This window comes from Ovis aries, chromosome 1, assembly GCF_016772045.2.
Source record: "Ovis aries strain OAR_USU_Benz2616 breed Rambouillet chromosome 1, ARS-UI_Ramb_v3.0, whole genome shotgun sequence".
NCBI lineage: Eukaryota > Metazoa > Chordata > Mammalia > Artiodactyla > Bovidae > Ovis > Ovis aries.
Window position 1 is genome coordinate 14909463 of NC_056054.1, and position 16656 is coordinate 14926118.

At 57.5% G+C, this 16656-nt stretch overlaps 1 protein-coding gene across 1 annotated transcript; it reads right to left on the reverse strand.

The window, feature by feature from the left end:
* Window positions 1-1010: 1010 nt before the first annotated feature.
* Window positions 1011-16444, reverse strand: COL9A2 (collagen type IX alpha 2 chain). Its single transcript, XM_027968337.3, has 32 exons — window positions 16286-16444; window positions 14912-14986; window positions 13691-13726; window positions 13545-13607; window positions 12450-12503; window positions 12290-12325; window positions 12174-12197; window positions 11801-11854; window positions 11433-11486; window positions 11265-11312; window positions 10980-11036; window positions 10844-10897; window positions 10457-10510; window positions 10028-10081; window positions 9870-9923; window positions 9696-9749; window positions 8456-8509; window positions 8007-8060; window positions 7734-7787; window positions 6740-6784; window positions 6349-6402; window positions 5551-5604; window positions 5233-5286; window positions 5076-5147; window positions 4801-4836; window positions 4627-4671; window positions 4505-4537; window positions 4142-4288; window positions 3825-3879; window positions 3346-3534; window positions 2234-2311; window positions 1011-1790 (listed from the first exon to the last, which is right to left on the reverse strand). Exons 1-32 carry the CDS (start codon window positions 16355-16357, stop codon window positions 1591-1593), a joined length of 2067 nt encoding a protein of 688 aa, XP_027824138.1. The 5' UTR covers window positions 16358-16444; the 3' UTR covers window positions 1011-1590.
* Window positions 16445-16656: the final 212 nt, after the last annotated feature.

Genomic DNA, 16656 nt, shown 5'->3' on the forward strand with positions numbered 1-16656 from the left:
GAGGGGCCTGGGATGCTGTGACTCAGGATTTGCGAAAGCACTGGCGCTGAAGCCACCTCTGTGGGCCCTAGGGCTACCTGAGAGTAGCCATCTGTCCCTGGAGGGGTAAAGGAGCTGAGAAGTCACCCATGGTGTGTGTGTGGATGGATGCAGGGGAGGCTGTTGAGGGGAGTCCCGGCCTCTGCTGGCCAGGGGAAGAGAAGGCTGCTTCAGTACAAATGGGGACATGCAACCAAGTTTAGGGTGAGGTCTAGGAGGGCCCAGACTTCATCAGATGCTGGGACCTCAGGCTGGAGTTCTTGTGTCTCCTGGAGGGAGCCAGCAGAACTCTTCAATAATGGAGCCAAGAGGTTGGTCACTAGCTGAATTTCAACAGCTCCCACCATCGCATGGGTCAGAGGCACCTGCCACACCCTTTCCTGCTCCTGCTGCTTGGAGTAGCCTTGCTGGCCTACACAGTTAATGAGGCTGGGAGGCCCCAGACGGTCACATCCGAGCCAGTCTCCCCTGGATGTCCTCTCAGTGAAAGTGGCGTGACTGAATGTCACTTCTGCTCTCATCATCCAGCTTCAGGTCTGTTTTTTCTCACGGACCTGGTAACCCCTCGAAAGCAAGAGCCAGGTCCTCCCATCTTTGGCTGCCAGCTCCTGCCCCAAGACCAGCACACGCTGAGTGCCAAAACTCACAGAGGACCTCCTGTGGGCCAGGCTCTGGCGAGACACTGGGTACTCTCTACAGGATAAATGAGGCAACCTGGGTCCTTGCCCAGCTGTACAAAGGCTGGGAAGGGATCTGCCTACAGCTAGATAGCAGGCCACCATCCTGACTCTACCTGCAGGCTTTTCCCACAGGTGTTCCTAAAATAGGCCAGGCCACCCTCACAGTTCAGGATGTGCCCAGAGGAAAGTACCCCACCTTCCACCCTCCCCTTTCTAGAACCCCTGACCATCCTGCTCAGGTCGTGGGGGCCCACCCCTAACCTACGAGAAATTAAGCTCAGCACTCACATCTTGGCTTGTACCCAAGTTGAGGGTTTTTATTTACAGAAAGGCCTGGGTGGATCTAGGGTTTGGTGGGAAAGGGTGACGCCAGGAAGGAAAGGGAGATGGGTGTTTAAATACTCAGATGGGAGGAAGGCAGGTAGGAAGCAGAGGACTGGCTTAGGGATGGCCCCCTCTGGGCAGTCACCCAGTAAGCCTGGGGGCGAAAACGGGATCAGGAACTAGCAAAGGCCTCGGTCCACTTGCCCCAGGGACAAGATGGCCAGTGGAGGATGGTGCAGATCAAGGACACGTTTGTTTTGATGACATCCGAGCAGTGCTCCAGGAACGAAGGCCACCCCATCCTCTCTGGACCGTGAACTCTCCAATGCCACGTGCCCTGTTGGCCTCACCTTTTCATCTGATGCCTCCCTTCCCTTCCCTTCCCCCATGTTTTAGAATTTCCTTTTCCTCAGGACTCCTGGATCCCAGATGGAAGGTCCTGGAAAAGCTAGTTTCCTGGACTGAGGCATGGGGTGCATGTCCACCCAGAGGGGCCTGAGTCCTTTCCCCCCCAGGATGCCCACTGGGCTCTGTCTTGGCCTGATGCTCATGGCCCTTTGATGGATCCAGGCTCCGTGAGGCGTGCAGAGGCGTAGGCTGAGGCTCCAAGGCAGGCCGCAGGTTCACAGAAGCCTGGCAGCCCCATGGGGCCTGGCAGGCCAGGTCGACCTGCCTCTCCTGGGGCCCCTGGAGCCCCTCGATCTCCATCTTTCCCATTGATTGCCTGACCAGGCCGGCCAGGCAGTCCTATGGAAGGGAAAAGGTCAAGACATCAAGGCCTCCTCCTATCTCAGCCTTCGAATTCCTCAGTCTCTCAGGGAAACTGAAGTCAAAGACACCATAGAAAGAAGGGACTCTGCCCCAGACACAGGTTCTAAGAGAGTCATGTCTCATGGTCCATTACTCCCAGTCAGTGAGTCGGGGGAATAAATGCCCCTTCCCTTCCCTCCATGAAGCAGATTTTTGTGTAACCCAGGAAGTCCTTGGAATCCCAGCTGTCCAGTTCCCAGCCAGACCTGACCCAGAGGCTCCTGGCTGCTCCAAAGGGATGCAAAAATTAGATGCGTGGGACTGAGTTGGCCTCATGTGAGCGCACGAGGGAGGCCTCCATGGAAGAGACCCAGTTGTGTTGGGTCATTAATCTCAGGACTGAGGGACAGGACTGCTACTGGGCAGGGCCACGGTCTTACCTGGGATCCCCGGGGGCCCAGGCATCCCGGGGTGCCCACGGCCAACTTCTCCCTGATCACCTTTCTCTCCACGTTTTCCTGCAGAGAAAGAACCGAGCCTTAATTTTTTAGAATAGGAAAAATTTTTTTTCTTCTTGGCTTGCTATTTAATTTTTACTTCACACACAATAATTATTTCTATTTTGTGCTAGTTTATAATAGGAGACAGTTGGAAATGACTGCAGAACTGACTAAGTAAAGGCAAGTCCAAAGGATGGAAGGCTATAAAGCTGATAAAAGTTCATTACAGGAAAGTGTCTGATAATGTCAAAAGTCGGCATTTAGTATATACCAACTCCATGTAAATTACCTCTAAATGTAATCCTCCTGGCAACTATAAGATTGTTGCTATAAATATCTCCATTTCACAGATGATAAATCTAAGACCCAGGAATATTAATGGGTAACTTGTCCAAGAGCCACAATGAGAAAGTGAGAGAGTCTGGATTCAACACCTGCTCTGACTCAAGCTTGCCTTCCTTACTGTTTTGTTCATCTGCCTCCCCTCTTTTAGAGACATGGAGGGATGTTTATGCTGCTAAGTCACTTCAGTCGTGTCTGACTCTGTGAGACCCATAGATGGCAGCCCACCAGGCTCCCCGGTCCCTGGGATTCTCCAGGCAAGAACACTGGAGTGGGTTGCCATTTCCTTCTCCAATGCATGAAAGTGAAAAGTGAAAGTGAAGTCGCTCCGTCGTGTCTGACTCTTCGCGACCCAATGGACTGCAGCCTACCAGGCTCCTCCATCCATGGGATTCTCCAGGCAAGAGTACTGGAGTGGGTTGCCATTGGAGTACAACTAAGTCAATTTAAAACAGAAACAACATCCCCCCCCCCAAAAAAAAACCCAGGCTATAAATTAGTACATTTGTTTCTATCAATTTGCTACTGAAAAGCAAGCCTAGGAGTTATATGGAAGAGCCATGGATGAGAATGTCTATACCTCATCCTAGGAAGGGGAATGATAAAAGAGAGAAAACAGGAGGCTGAGCCATCAGCTGGCATAACTGAGACCCCAGGACGCTGGTCTTGGCCAAATCCCCATCTCCCAGCCACCACAGAATAGCACTCACCCTTGGGCCCAGTGTTGCCAATCTGACCCACGGCTCCCACGATGCCAGGAATGCCCCGAGGGCCGGGGTGCCCATGGGGTCCCTGTTTGCCCGGGTACCCAGGAGGCCCAGGGGGTCCTGGAGGACCCATCATCCCAGTCGCACCCAGGGCCTCCCTCTTGGCACTCACAGCCATTTCTGCCAGTTGCTCTGGAGAGAGGGAGGAGACAGAGAAGTCTGTAAGGTGGGTGTGGCTCAGAAAAACTGGGAAGGCAGAGCATCCTGGCCTCTGGATGTGCAGACAGAACAGCCGGGGGTCAACCTCCCCCTTCCTCAGGCTGCTCTGCAGACATCAAAGGTCCTGAGTGGGTGAGGACATAGGTAAGGTCCCCAACCCCTTGGAGGCAGAGCTTGTGACTTTCCCACAAGGCCACATGGAGAGTCAGTCTTCTGAAGGGTGGCGATGCCCTAGAGGTGAGGAGGAGTTGGTGCCCCCTCACCTTGCAGCATCTTCAGCACCACGTCCTCGATGTGCTGGTCACTAGCATCTCGGCCCTGAAAGCAGAGGAGGTCTTTCAGGAAGAAGCCCCTGGCTGCCAGGTCTGACTGCTCTGGTGCTATGACCCCTTCCTGTTCCCATTTTCTCACCCGCGGTATTTTCAGCATCTGACTGAAATCCCTCCAGCACCCACACCCATCCTCTCTGATCTCGGGTACCAGCCTCAGGGAAGGAACTCCCAGCCTTTGAGGGGATAAGCAGCAACCAACCCAAAGAGGCGCGTTCTCTAAGAGACTCCTCCCCTGGAGGCCAACTCACCGCCACGCCCTGCCTCCCGGGCTGTCCCGGCAAGCCTCGGTCTCCAACCAGTCCTCGAGGGCCCGGAGGCCCCGGGTAGCCCTGCACCCCCGGGGCTCCCGCATCTCCGCTGGGGCCGGGGTAGCCAGGTTCTCCGCGGACTCCTTGCTGCGGGGTGGGTTGGGTTCCCAGCGGGAATCAGGGGACGCACGCGCAGGGGTGGGGGGTGGGGGTTATGCAGGAGTAAGGGAAGGATGGCGTGGGGGGCAGGGAAGCCGGGAGAGTCGAGGGCCTAGTCCCCAGCGGCGTTGAGGCAACGGGGCGGGGGTGGGCGGGAGGGGCGGCAGGAGCGGGGGAAGGTGGCGTCACAGCTGCAGGACTCACCTGTCCTTTGGGTCCCGGCTCGCCCGACTCGCCCTGTAGGCACAAGGAGGTGCTGTCCCAAGGCGGTGGGGTACCCAGGCCCGCCCGCTGCTCCCCTCCTCCACCCCGCGCAGCCCGCTCACCTTCTCGCCTTTCTCTCCGGGGAGGCCAGCCACCCCCGGGTCGCCCTGCAGATTGAGACAGGGTCAGGTCGCGGCGGCCCGACACCCCCGCACCCCCATCCCGATGCGATGCGAGAGATGCCCTGGGGGTGGGGGTGAGGAGGTTTGGGGGGAAGGCGGGTTGCTGGCACTCACCACTCCACCGCGGGGCCCTGTCTTCCCTGGGGAACCCTGTTGGAAGTGGGGAGTTCAGAGCCTGGTGAGCTCCCATCCAGGGCAGGCTGGGCCTGGCTCCCCAACCCAGGCTCCCAGCCACAGCCGCCTCGGAAGCTCCACCTCGCTCCCCAGGGTCCCTGGGGACCGGCAAGGGGTCATTTCTCCAGGTGGATTTGAGGCACTGGAGCTCCACTGACCCCTCCCTCAGAATCTGAAGGCCTCTTCCCCTGGTATTTTTCAGTCCCAGTTAGTACCTTGTCTCCCTTGATGCCTGGCAAGCCTTGGGGCCCTGGAATTCCAGGAGGACCCTGTTCCCCTTTGGGGCCCTGAGGAGAAAAGAAACCAGAGGAATAAGTCAGACAAGGTGCCCAGACGTACTCCCAGAGCCCATCTCAGCTGCCCTGTACTTACCTGCCGACCTTGAGGGCCTGGCTGCCCCACTGGCCCCCTCTCCCCGTGGTCACCCTGAAATGGAAAGTGAAGGTCACACCCTAGCCATCAGCGGGGGCAGCCTCTCCCTGCCAGATCCCAGACCCTGCATGGTCAGCGCGCCCTCTATTCCTGCGGTCACCACCATGGAGGTCCTTGGCTCCACTTCACAGACCAGCAGACTGAGGTCCTGGCTGGGGAGGCCTCACGATGGAGCTTTGAGAGGACCCAGATTCTGGGTCCAGCAGTGCCAGCTGCTGCAGAGGCCCCCAGGGAGGGACCACTGTGCCAGGCACTTACCTTCTGCCCCATGATGCCCTGGGGACCGATTTCTCCTCGAGGCCCTGGCTCTCCCTGGGGGACAGAGAAATCCGGAGGTGAGCAGTAGCCTGGAGGATCCCTCCCTCCTTTCCACACCTGACCAACCCTTACCCACTCCTGGGGCTCAGCTAATTTACGTCATCAGGGAAGACTTCCTTCACCTTCTTTCTTTGGGTCCCTGTCCTTTTCCTTCATAAGACCCAATACATTCGGAGTCTTTAATTCAGTGTCTTTCTCACAAATCTGTAAGCTCTATGTAAATAGGAGACTGTCTATCTCAGTGTCTAGTGGGTTGCAGATGTTTGGTGAATGTTTATGCAGTGAGTGATGGAGAAGGAAATGGCAACCCACTCCAGTCCTCTTGCCTGGAAAATCCCATGGACAGAGAGCGTGGTAGGCTACAGTCCATGAGGTCGCAAAGAGTCAGACACAACTGAGTGACTTCACTTTCTTTCTTTTCTTTCTTTTATGCAATGAGTGAATGAGTCTGCCTGCTGGATTGTCAGCCCCAGTCATCTAGAGAGGTCATACCCCAGGACAGAAGCAGCCCCATCCTCTTTGCACTGTACATAGGGAAAGGGGGGTGGAGAGAGATGAGAGCTTTCCTGGGTCAGCGTGAGAGTCCTGACTGGCCCCAAGGGCACTCTGAAGCAAGGGCTCCACCCCACAGTCTCACTCTGGCTCCACAGGCTAAAAGCAGAGTCCTCAGGCCTGGAGGGAGGGATAGGGAGGAAGCAAAGCAAGAAGAGCCCTTGAGTCAGAGGAGGGGGCACTTACCTCCTTCCCGGGGGGACCGGAGACTCCAGGGAAGCCCTGCCGGCCTGGCTCACCCTGCAGGAAAAGAGTTCTGAGGTCAGTCTGTGTAGCCTAGGCCTGCCCTTGGCATTGGAGAAGCCAATGAGTTGAGAAGCGGACCGGGTTCTTAGTCAGGGCCTCTGGACTCCACTGACTTGCAGCCACGCCATCCTGTTCTCTAGCCAGGATGAGAGGTGGGAGGGAGGCAACAGGAGGGAGGTGATTAGGCCCAATGAATCTGTGTTCAAGCCCAGTCTCTGAGCCTGAGAAGGCCTGGACCTTGCAGTCTTTAAGCCACAACCCTGGTCCCTGCCCTCAGGCTCCCTTGCTCAGATGAAGCCAACTCTCTGCCCCCAGCCTGGGGTCACCTTACCTTGTCTCCAGGGCCTCCTTTTGTCCCAGGCATACCAGGCACACCCTGTAGAAGGAAGCTGATGTCAGTTTCTCCCTTGGCAGCAGGGAGCCCTGAGCATCTGCTATTTTGCCTCCCAGATTCCTCTCTCGCCTTGTGGGAGCTGAAGAGCAGAAGGCCCAGCCATGAACTTGACTGTGCCCAGCCCTGAATCCCTGCTGAGACAGGAGATAGCAACAGAAAGACCTGCTTTCCAAGGCCTGTGGTCCACAGGGAGAAGAGGAGCACATGCGAGAGCATACAAGAACATGGTCTGCACATGGATATGTTAGCAGTCCTCAAGTATCCCTGGCAGGGAAGGATGGGGGTTCCTAGAAGGTGGGGGACGGAGGCGGGCCTGAATTGTGAGAAGACTCAGAGATGGGAAGGGCATTCCAATAAGAGGAACCAGTAAGGCCTGAAGGTGTGGTGGTAGAAAAGCTAAGGCTCTGTTGAGAAGGGAGAGGGTGAAGAGGGGCAGTGGCTGATGGGTCAGATTATGGTGGTCCTTGGATGCTAAGATGAGCTGTGAGGATGAGGAGTGTGGCTATCCTGGTCATAACCGTTCCCCTGCCACTTCCTGCACCTCAGTGACTCTGCTGAATGACTGGACAGAATGACATTTTCCTGCAGGCAGTGGGGGTGGGGGGGTTGGGGAACAGGGAGGGTGGAGCACCATGGAAGACATTTAGCAGGGAAACGGTCAGATTCCACTTAGCCAACATGGAGGGTTGGTATAATCCAAGAGAAGGCTGGGGCGGCTGTCCAAATGATGAGGCCTAAGCCAGGCCGCAATTGGTGAGAAGGCCTGAGCTGAGCAGGGACAAGGTCCAGAGCACAAGTCCTGAGTATGTGACTTCCACCTCATCAGCCACTCACCCCACTTTGGGGAAGGGGGCCACAGAGTGCCTGGGCTCTCAGTGGAGGAGAAGCGACTTGCCCTGTGGCGGCCCCCATGGCTCCACCCTGTACTCACCGCTAGGCCCTGGTGGCCTGGGTTTCCCGGCCGCCCCGCCTGTCCCGCACTGCCCTGCGAGAGACAGAACCAGAGGCATAAATGAGAGCTCCAGCCGGGGGGTCCATGGCCCCTGAGGGCAGGCAGGGAGACTGAGGCCCCGAAGCAAGAAGGATGTGTTGGTGACACACTTGAGGCTCCGAGGCCTCCAGGCTCAGTGCAGTGGGACTCAGAGCCTCAGCTGGGAGGACCCCTGACCCTCATCCCCATCCCAGGGGCCGTCCCCACTCCTACCTTCACTCCAGGCGTGCCTGGGGTCCCGTCCTTGCCGTCAATGCCTGGGGGTCCCTGCTCAGCAGGAAAATTGAAGGGAGATTCACAATGGGGAGATGCCTGGGGTCAGGGCCCCCCTCCACGTCCCTCTGTGGGGGGCAGTGTGCAAGTGGGAAGTGGGCCTGGTCAGCTTGGGAAGCCCCAGCAGCCAACTGGGGGAGCAGAATGGAAGTGGGAAGGGATTTCAGGAGATGGATGACAGTCCTTCCCTTGTGTGGGTGATGAGTGTCTCAAGACCCCTCCTACATCACCACTCTATTTACAGGTGAAAAAACCCGAGGCACAGAAAGAGGGCATTTCCCAAGGTGACAGAGCCAGCCCACTGGCCACAGAGTTCAGTCTAGAACCCCAGGCTCCTCCTCCTCTGGGGGCTTGGAGACCCGCCTGGACCCTGCCCTCTATCTACTTACGGTTGCTCCCTTTGGGCCTGTTAGTCCCTGGGGTCCTCGAACTCCTTGGCTCCCCTGCAAAGTAGACAGAGAGCAGACCGCCTTCAGGAGGCTGAATCCCAGTCTGGCTATTCAGAGAACTGCTGAGAACAGTGACCTCTTGAGTCCCAGGGTCCCTGTGGCACAGGCCATGCTGTGCAGGGGCTGGTGGAGAGGGTGCTCGTGTGACTTTGCCCTGGACCCAGCGGGAGGGAGCAGAGGTGGGCATCAAGCAGGCTGTGCAGGAGCAGCGGCAGGACAGGGGAGGAGCCAGTGTGACCCACCAAGGCCCTGAGTGACACTGATGTGAAGAAACCCAGCGACCAAAGACAATGTGTGGGCTTGGTTTAGGTCTTGATTTGAACAAGAACCCTGAAAAGACACTGTTGAAATCATTAGGAAAAATTGAGCACAAGCTGATCATTAGATTATATTCAGGAATAACTGGATAATGTTGCTTGTGTGATAGTGATATTGTGGTTATGTGAGGAACCTTATTTTTAAGAGATACATTGAAAAGTGAAATGGGTAACAACATAATGTTAAGAATTTGCTTGAAAATATCAGAGTAAAGGAAAGAAAGGGAGAAGGGGATGGATAAAGTGAGTGTGGCAAAAGATTAGTTTGGGGAGAGAAGGACATAAGGGTTCACTGTATTATTTTCCCTACTTTTGCATATGTTTAAAGACTTGCATAATAATAATAATTTTAAAAACCTAACAATAACAACAAAACCCCTAACTTTACTTTCTGCTCAATTTTTCTGTAAACTCAAAATTGCTCAGAAGAAATACTCTTATTAATTTTAAAAAGGAGAGCATTAAGAGATCTGGGATCTGGGCCAAATCTCATTAGCCCCATGACTGATTTGCTGGAATTTCATTGTCTGGCCTGGTGACTGTGGGACTGGATCCTCCAGCTTCTCCCTAAGCCTGAATTTGACCAGCAGTAGGCGAGGCTTGGAGGAAGGAGCTGCTGGGCTAGCTGGGCTATGGGCACAGATATTCTCCCCTCACATCAGCCACCCACATGCACAGACACACAGAATAACACATGTGCACGGGTGTATACATGTGCACACACACAGATATGCATCTACATGTGCACACACCCAGACACACGTGTGCACCTCAGTGTATCCACCTGAGGCTTGGGTGGAGCCGAGTCCACCCAGCTCTATCCCACGGGGCCCTGACTGCAACAGGGGTGACTGAGGACTCACCACATCACCCTTCTCTCCAGCTCGGCCCGGTGGTCCCCGCGGACCTTCCTCACCCTGGCAGGAAGGACAGACAGAAATCCAAGTTACATGGGCTCAGGGAACTCACATCCTTTGCACCCCAGAAGCTGCATCCAGGGGAGGAAAGTGGGCGCAAGGAAGTAGGAGCAGACTCACAGGTGACCCGGCAGCGCCGATGGAGCCCACCATGCCTTTGTACCCCTGAGGGCCCTGGGGAGAGGAGAGATTGTGGGTCAGTCCTGGCTGGACCCCAGAAGCCAGAGGGCTGGTTCCGGCAGCTCTTTCTTGCAGGACAACCCCCCAGACCCACTCACCGTCTCTCCTTTGGGTCCTGCCATGCCTGGGTAGCCCCTGACGCCCTGGGGACCCTGTCAAGACAGAATGACAGTGATGGCAACTAGAAGGCCCACGTCATGACACCTTCCCTGAACCCCAGCCCAGTCTTCTCGATGTCTCCCTAAGGCAGGCACAGAGTCCCTGTCACAGATGGTCAGTGAGACTCAGAGATGCCAGGGACTCGCCAGGGTCACTCAAAGGAACCATGGCAGAACCAGGGCCCCAGCTGAGCCTTTTGGCTGACAGCAGCCTTGGTTCCAGTCCCCCAGTGTCTCACAGGCAGCCTCATCCAGAGCCTCACCAGCTGGACACAGGCATCTCTTCCATCAGTTAGAGCCCAGAGCAAGGGAATGACTCCACTAAGGTCTCCTGAGGGGATGAGGTGGGGCGGGGAAAGTGTTCCTTACCGGTGGTCCAGGGATGCCTTGCTCTCCAGAGGCACCCACATCTCCCTTGGGACCCTAAGGGCCAGGAAAGAGAGATCAGATAGGCAGGCAGATGGAGAGACAAATATTCAGACAACCAAAGACAACATCCTCTTCTCAGCAAGAGCAGGCAGGAAGGCGTCCTGGAAAGCATAGGGTCCCAGGGAGGACAGATAGGGCAATGGGGGCACAGCAAGGGAAGGGGCTTGCCCAGGGACACACTGACTTAGCGCCTAGGCCTCCTGCCTCCCAGCTCAAGGCTTCATCCTCGGAGCCCCACAGGTGAAGGGAAGGGAGAAGGATGCGGGGAGGCTCCAGCAGGACCCTCTCCACACACACTCTCCCACGGCCCTCCGCCCTCGCACTCACAGGCTTCCCCTGGCGGCCGGAATCTCCCAGAAGCCCGCGTCTGCCTGGATGCCCCTGCGGGGAAGGAGAGAGCTTAGAGTACGTCCCGTCCCCCCCTCCCCTGCTCCGCCCCCCAAGACTTGGGCCAGAAGCTCACCTTCACGCCCTGCAGCCCTGGGGGCCCTTTCACGCCCGCTGGACAGTTGGTTGGACACTGGAAGAGAAATCCCGCAGGGTTCTGTGTCACTGGCCTGCCCCAGGCCAACAGAGCAGTGCTTCCCAAGACCTCTCCTCCATCCGCACCTGGCTGCGCCTCTCCGCTGCAGCCTCTCCCCGTCTCCCAGGGACCCTACCTTCGAATGGGACCTGTCTCCTTGCCCGCCCCTCTCAAGATGACCCGCCCCTTCCCCGGACTAGCCCCGCCCCAGGCCCCGCCTCTCACCAGGAAATCCGCGCTGCCTTCCAGACCCTGAATGGTTCCAGGGCGGCCCTGAGAAAAGACGTATGAAGATGGAACCTGACTCGAACCCTCCTCTCCCCAGACTTGTGCCGGAGACCCTTGTCCTTCCCCAGCCACACCTTGCCATGTGGGAGGTCTGAGGACACTTACCGGTTTCCCAGGGGGTCCCGGAGGCCCTGATGGTCCCTCTGGTCCAGGATCCCCCTGGAAGCAAGAAAGCCCCAAATGATACCCTTGTCCAGCCTTGGCTAGGTCACCTCTGCCCCCTGCTCCAGTTCCCCCTACTGCCCTGTCCATCCTTCCCTTCAGGTCCCCTCCTGAGATCTGGGGAGATCAAAGCCTGATCTGCAGAGGATGCCCTGCCGTTGGTGTGCTCAGCAGGAGGGGTTTCTGCCCCAGACCTGGAGGAGATTCCTGGTGGCCAGAAGCAGGACCAGGAACTCCTGGAGAGGTGCTCAGCTTGCACTTGAAGGCAGAGGGCAGGAGACAGAGGGAGCAGAGGAGTGACTGGGGCTCACCTTGGGGCCTGTGAGTCCAATCTCACCAGGGAGGCCAACAGGTCCAGGTGGTCCCTAGGAACAGAGACATCAGTGGCTAGGATGCCTCAGAGGGTTAGCCCAGCCCTGCCACAAAGATAGAAACAGGTGCCCAGAGCCCCTTTCCCCACTTCTACTTTGCAACCAGCCCCAAAGAAGCGGACAAATTAGGGCTTTAAGGACCAGAGAATTTCAGAGTCAGTGGATAGGCCCAGGGTTCTCTGACAAGTCTGCCCATTTCTGACACCATCACAGCATGCTGGCCCCTCCCCATGCTGGCCAGTCCCCTGGAAGTCCTTCTCTACCCTCCCCCTCTGAGAGTCCCAGGGACCCTGCCCCACCCCTGAGGACTTACAGGAGGTCCGGCGAAGCCAGGGCCCTGAAACAGAAGGAAAGATTAGGTTCATGGCTCCTTTTACAAATCCCCCTACCTACAAAGGGGCCCTTAAAGCCATTGCAGGTTATACTCACTGGCAGGCCGGGGGGACCTGGGAGCCCAGGCTGGCCCTGCAAAAGCAATGGGAGAGGCTCAGAGGCTGGGGTCTCCTGCATTTCTGCTCCTCTCTGCAACAGCCCCTCCTAAACTCTAGTACCTAGATTGCCCATGCTGAACCCCTAGCAGGCCACTTGCCTTGACTCCTGGGATCCCTGCAGGACCGGGCTCCCCCTTGGCTCCAGTTAGACCCTGGAGAAGAAAAAGAAGATACATCTGTGAGGGGCAAACCTGCTCCTTGACCAGTGGGAGGATAGGGTGGGTAGAGCTCTCTCTTTGTTGGGCCCAGGCTGCCTTTCGTCACACTGCATGAAGGCCTATGGGCATCAACACCTCACTTTTCTTTCTTCCAGTTCCCATACTAGCCCTTGATGATTATCCTCTTTTGAAAGATAAGAAACCAAGGCCCAATGATTTGTTGGCCCAGATCTCACATCTCCAGTCTAGGAATCTAGAAAACCTAGATAGATATGGGTCTGGATTAGCCATTTTCTTAATGTCTGCCCTTGACAACTTTTTCTGAGCCTTAGTATTCTCATCTGCAAAATGGGTTAATAATCAATGCTTGCTTCTCGGGGTGGTTATGAAAATCGATGTGTAAGGCAATATGCTTTGTAATCTTTGCAGGGTGTGGATGAGTTGGAGCAACCCTGTGGCTGCTCACAGCCCTAATGGGCACTTCTTGAGCCAGCAGGCCATTCATGGGGGGTCACTTTTTCCTCCCATCTTTTAGTGACTGACTCAAGTGTCTCCCCAACCAGATGACTTCCCAATAACCCTGTCCAGGAACCAGTGACCTTGGAGCCTGTGTCCAGGAGCCTGTGGCCTTGAGCCCATGAACCCCTGGAACTGCACGCTATCAACCAAATGATGTTCTTCTCTTGAGTAGTGCCTGGGGCTATAAGGGGGTGGGGTGGGGAAGGGTAAAGGGGAGGAAAGGTGAGGATGCAAAAGGACAGCTCTGCCCAGAGAATTAAGTGTAATACTTGGAGGCCAGAAATGTGAGGCTAAATTCTGACTGCTGCTAAGCCCTCTGGATGCCCATCTGCCCTTGATTCAGTGCTCCTGGCGTGGGTGTGACGTCACAAGTCACATGAAGGTAAGGGGAACTCACAGCTGTAGAGTCTCCATCCTGCTCTGCACAGCAGATCAGGGAAGATGCCAGAACTGGGTTTTGGAAGTCAGGGGGTGGAGCCCAAGCCTACTCTACCTGACAGTCAGGTAGGTACTCACATCAATCCCGGGCTTCCCGTCTGGCCCATCTGTTCCCGGTTTGCCAGGATCTCCCTTAGGTCCCTTGAAAACAGAGGTGGAGCAAATATTAGCTACAGGCAGGAGAGACCTGGAAGCATCAAAGGTCAAGGGGAAAAAGCACTCACCGGAGGGCCAGCTTTCCCAGGGGGCCCTTTGTCACCCTGCAAGATATAAGTTGTTGAGAAAGCTTACCACGGCTTGTGCTACCCCAGATGGACACACACAAGCCCTGGTTGACCTGTCTACGTGCTCCTCTCCTTTTCTGTCCTGGGTCCTCTCAAACCTCGTGTTTTTTAGGAAAATAGCTCCCTTTCCTTCAAGAAAACCATAGGTGGATTGAGACCAACCCCATGTAGGCTGGAGAGGGTGATATCAACATGCAAGTGAGTTCTAGACATGCCAGTGTTGGGACGGTGCCAGTCAAGAGATCTGTGAAAGGGTTGCCTCGGAGAGTGGTGCCTCTTGGATTTGAGCAAGTGTGAGAAGAAACTTTGGGGCTTTTAGGAAAACACGAAGAGGAGGTAAGCGAAGAGGGCAGTGGTATATTGGGGTCAGGAGAATGAGATGGGGCAGGGGGAGGTACCAAGGGGGCAGCTTCAATCTGTCCCCAAGGCAGGAAGGACCTCCTTCCCCTGTGACAAAGGCTCCTTGATGGAGAACATACGTGGCCAGTGGAATCACATTCAGCCCCAGAGAGGCCTCCAGGCATTTCAGGGCCTGTGGCAGCCAGAGAGCCTGGCAGGGGCCCAGCGCCCATGGTTGGAGGGTGGGGGCACCAAGTTGAATAGAAAGCTGTGGAGATGGGTAAATATGGGGCTGACCTCCTGGGGGAGCATCCAGAATAAGGTATTTAACTCTCACCAAGGTGGGGAGAGCAGGGAACGAGCCCAGCTGCTTCTAAATCGGGAATAAAAATGTAAAGGGAAGAGACTGGAGTCTGGCCCCCACTGGACAGCGGTCTGGCCAAGCCTCCCAAACTACCCTGAAGAGGCACCCAGACTTGCCAGGGGGCAGCGCGAAGTTAAGGCCTCTCCCACCCCAAAAAGGGAGGAGGGGGCGGGGGATGAGGAATCGCTGTGAGCTGTGGCAGGCGGACCGAACAGCAGCTCCTTGTCCACCAGCAGCTATAACGGGCTCTGCCGCTCCAGGCTGCTTTGAGGTTTGTGTAGAACAAACGGGCTCCTTGTGGGGCAGGCCGGCGCTGCCTACTGGCAACTGGGGGCACTGCACCTCCAGGCACCGACCTCACCGCCGCCACCCCCTGCTTCCCCTCCCAGAGCACACAAAATTCCCTGGTCCGCAGCCTCTCGCCCCCCCGCCCCGCCGGTCCCGGGTTAGAGACTCACGTCGATTCCGTCGGATCCAGGCACTCCCGGTGGCCCTGGGGGCCCCGGAGGCCCCGGCTCTCCTGGCGGGCCTCTCTGAAAACGCAAAGGGGGCAGCCCTCAGACATTACAGGGAACTGGGCGTCCAGGGGCGCACCTCCCCGCTGAGAAGCCGTAAACTCTCCTTCACTGAGAACACACTGTGGACCTTCACATATATTATCTTATTGACTGGTTCAGAACTGTGAGCCGAAACTAACGAGCCCCAGTTTGCAGGTGAGGAAACAGGCTCCTAAAGATTCAGGGGTCAGCGACCACCCTCCGTTCGGATTCAGGCTCCGAAAGATTATAGGAGGTAAACTGTGGAGCTAGAGTTCCGTCCTCGGTTTGCCCAGCTCCTTCCACTCCACCGCGCTGCCCCTGCGCCGTCGTGGGTGGAGAATAGGAGATGCTGATGACTCAAATAACGGATGCTTAAGGAAGACGGTACCTAGAGATGCTTGATCCTCAATGAACGGTTGCTTGGATTATTTTTAGATGGACGACAGATATTGAAGATGGATAGGTACCCCCTACCTCTCCCCCTGGTGCAGATAAAGCCCGACGGGAAAGTTGGGGAGGCGAAGAGAGATGGGGCCGTTGGGGGGCGAAATGTCTAGGGAGGGCAAGCCTGTTCTCTCCTCCTCTTGAGAGCATCCGTCTCCCAGCACCGCTCCTCCGTCCTCGGTTGGATGGCGCTCTTAACGCGATCCATCCTAGACCCAGGCAGGGGTCCGGCGTTTGCCAGGTGCCCGCGCTCCCACCCCCACCCCCAGACCGAGAAATGCCAGGTTGGCGTCCCACGGGCGAGCTGCGAACCGCCCAAGGCCCCAGACGGCGCCCCGGCCAGGCCCCTCCGCGCCCGCGTCGCGTGAGGGCCCCTGCCCCCAGCCGGCCCTCGGAAGTGAGACGCGGGCGCGCTAGCCCGGCGGAGAGCGTCAGCCGAGCCGGAGCGGCGTCTGGCTGGAGACGGCGCCCCCTGGGAGGCGGCGGGGGCGGAGGATGCCGAGCTCCGTGAATGGGCACCATTGTCTCCCCCGCCACCTGGGCTCCCCAGGCCGCCAGGACGCGGCGCCAGCTCCTGCTCCACGCCGCCGGGCCGGGCAGCGCCGAGCATCTCCGGACAGGGTCCCTCTGGCTCCCCGGCTCGTCCACCTCTTTTCACGATGCCGAGATCTCCACCCCCCACCCCATTTGTGCCCCTACTGAAGGAACGTGAGCTTCTGCCCCTCAGGCGAGGGGGTGTCAATGGAGGGTGGGAGTCAAGCCGAACACTCCGCCAGACCCCAGGATCCGGAACCCTGGACCCAGATCCCGCATTCCGGAGCCCGGCGCGGGAGTGGCTGCAGGACTTACGATCTGCGCCAGGGCGAGCCCCAGCACCTGCAGGAGAACCAGGAGGCTACGCGGGGCGGCCGCGGGGGCCATGGCGGGCGTCGGGCTCGAGGTGGACTGATGCGGGCACCACGCACGCACCGACGGCTGAAGCTCCTGGCGCGACGGCTCCGGCTGCTCTCGGACCCGGCGGGCAGGGCCTCCTGAATATGCGGCTGGGCGGGGCGGGGGGCCCGCGGGGTCTGTCACCTGAGAGGACCCGGGGAGGGAGGCTGGCGTTCCCGGCCCAGCTCCGCCCCGCTCTGTGCTGCCGCCAGCGCCCACCCTCCATCCTCTCGCCGGGCTTCCCGGAGGCCTCGGCCGGGTGATCCGAAGAGCGGCCAGGGTGCGGG

Bases quoted from the DNA above. Each gene is read 5' to 3' on its own strand.
- COL9A2 (XM_027968337.3), bottom strand. From the start codon at position 16,357: ATGGCCCCCGCGGCCGCCCCGCGTAGCCTCCTGGTTCTCCTGCAGGTG. The intron at 9,750-9,869 runs GTGAGTCTGCTC...CCTTCCTGCCAG, and splicing joins TCGGCGCTGCCGGGTCACCT to GGTGAGGAAGGTCCGCGGGG. The intron at 4,538-4,626 runs GTGAGCGGGCTG...TTGTGCCTACAG, and splicing joins CCGGAGAGAAAGGCGAGAAG to GGCGAGTCGGGCGAGCCGGG.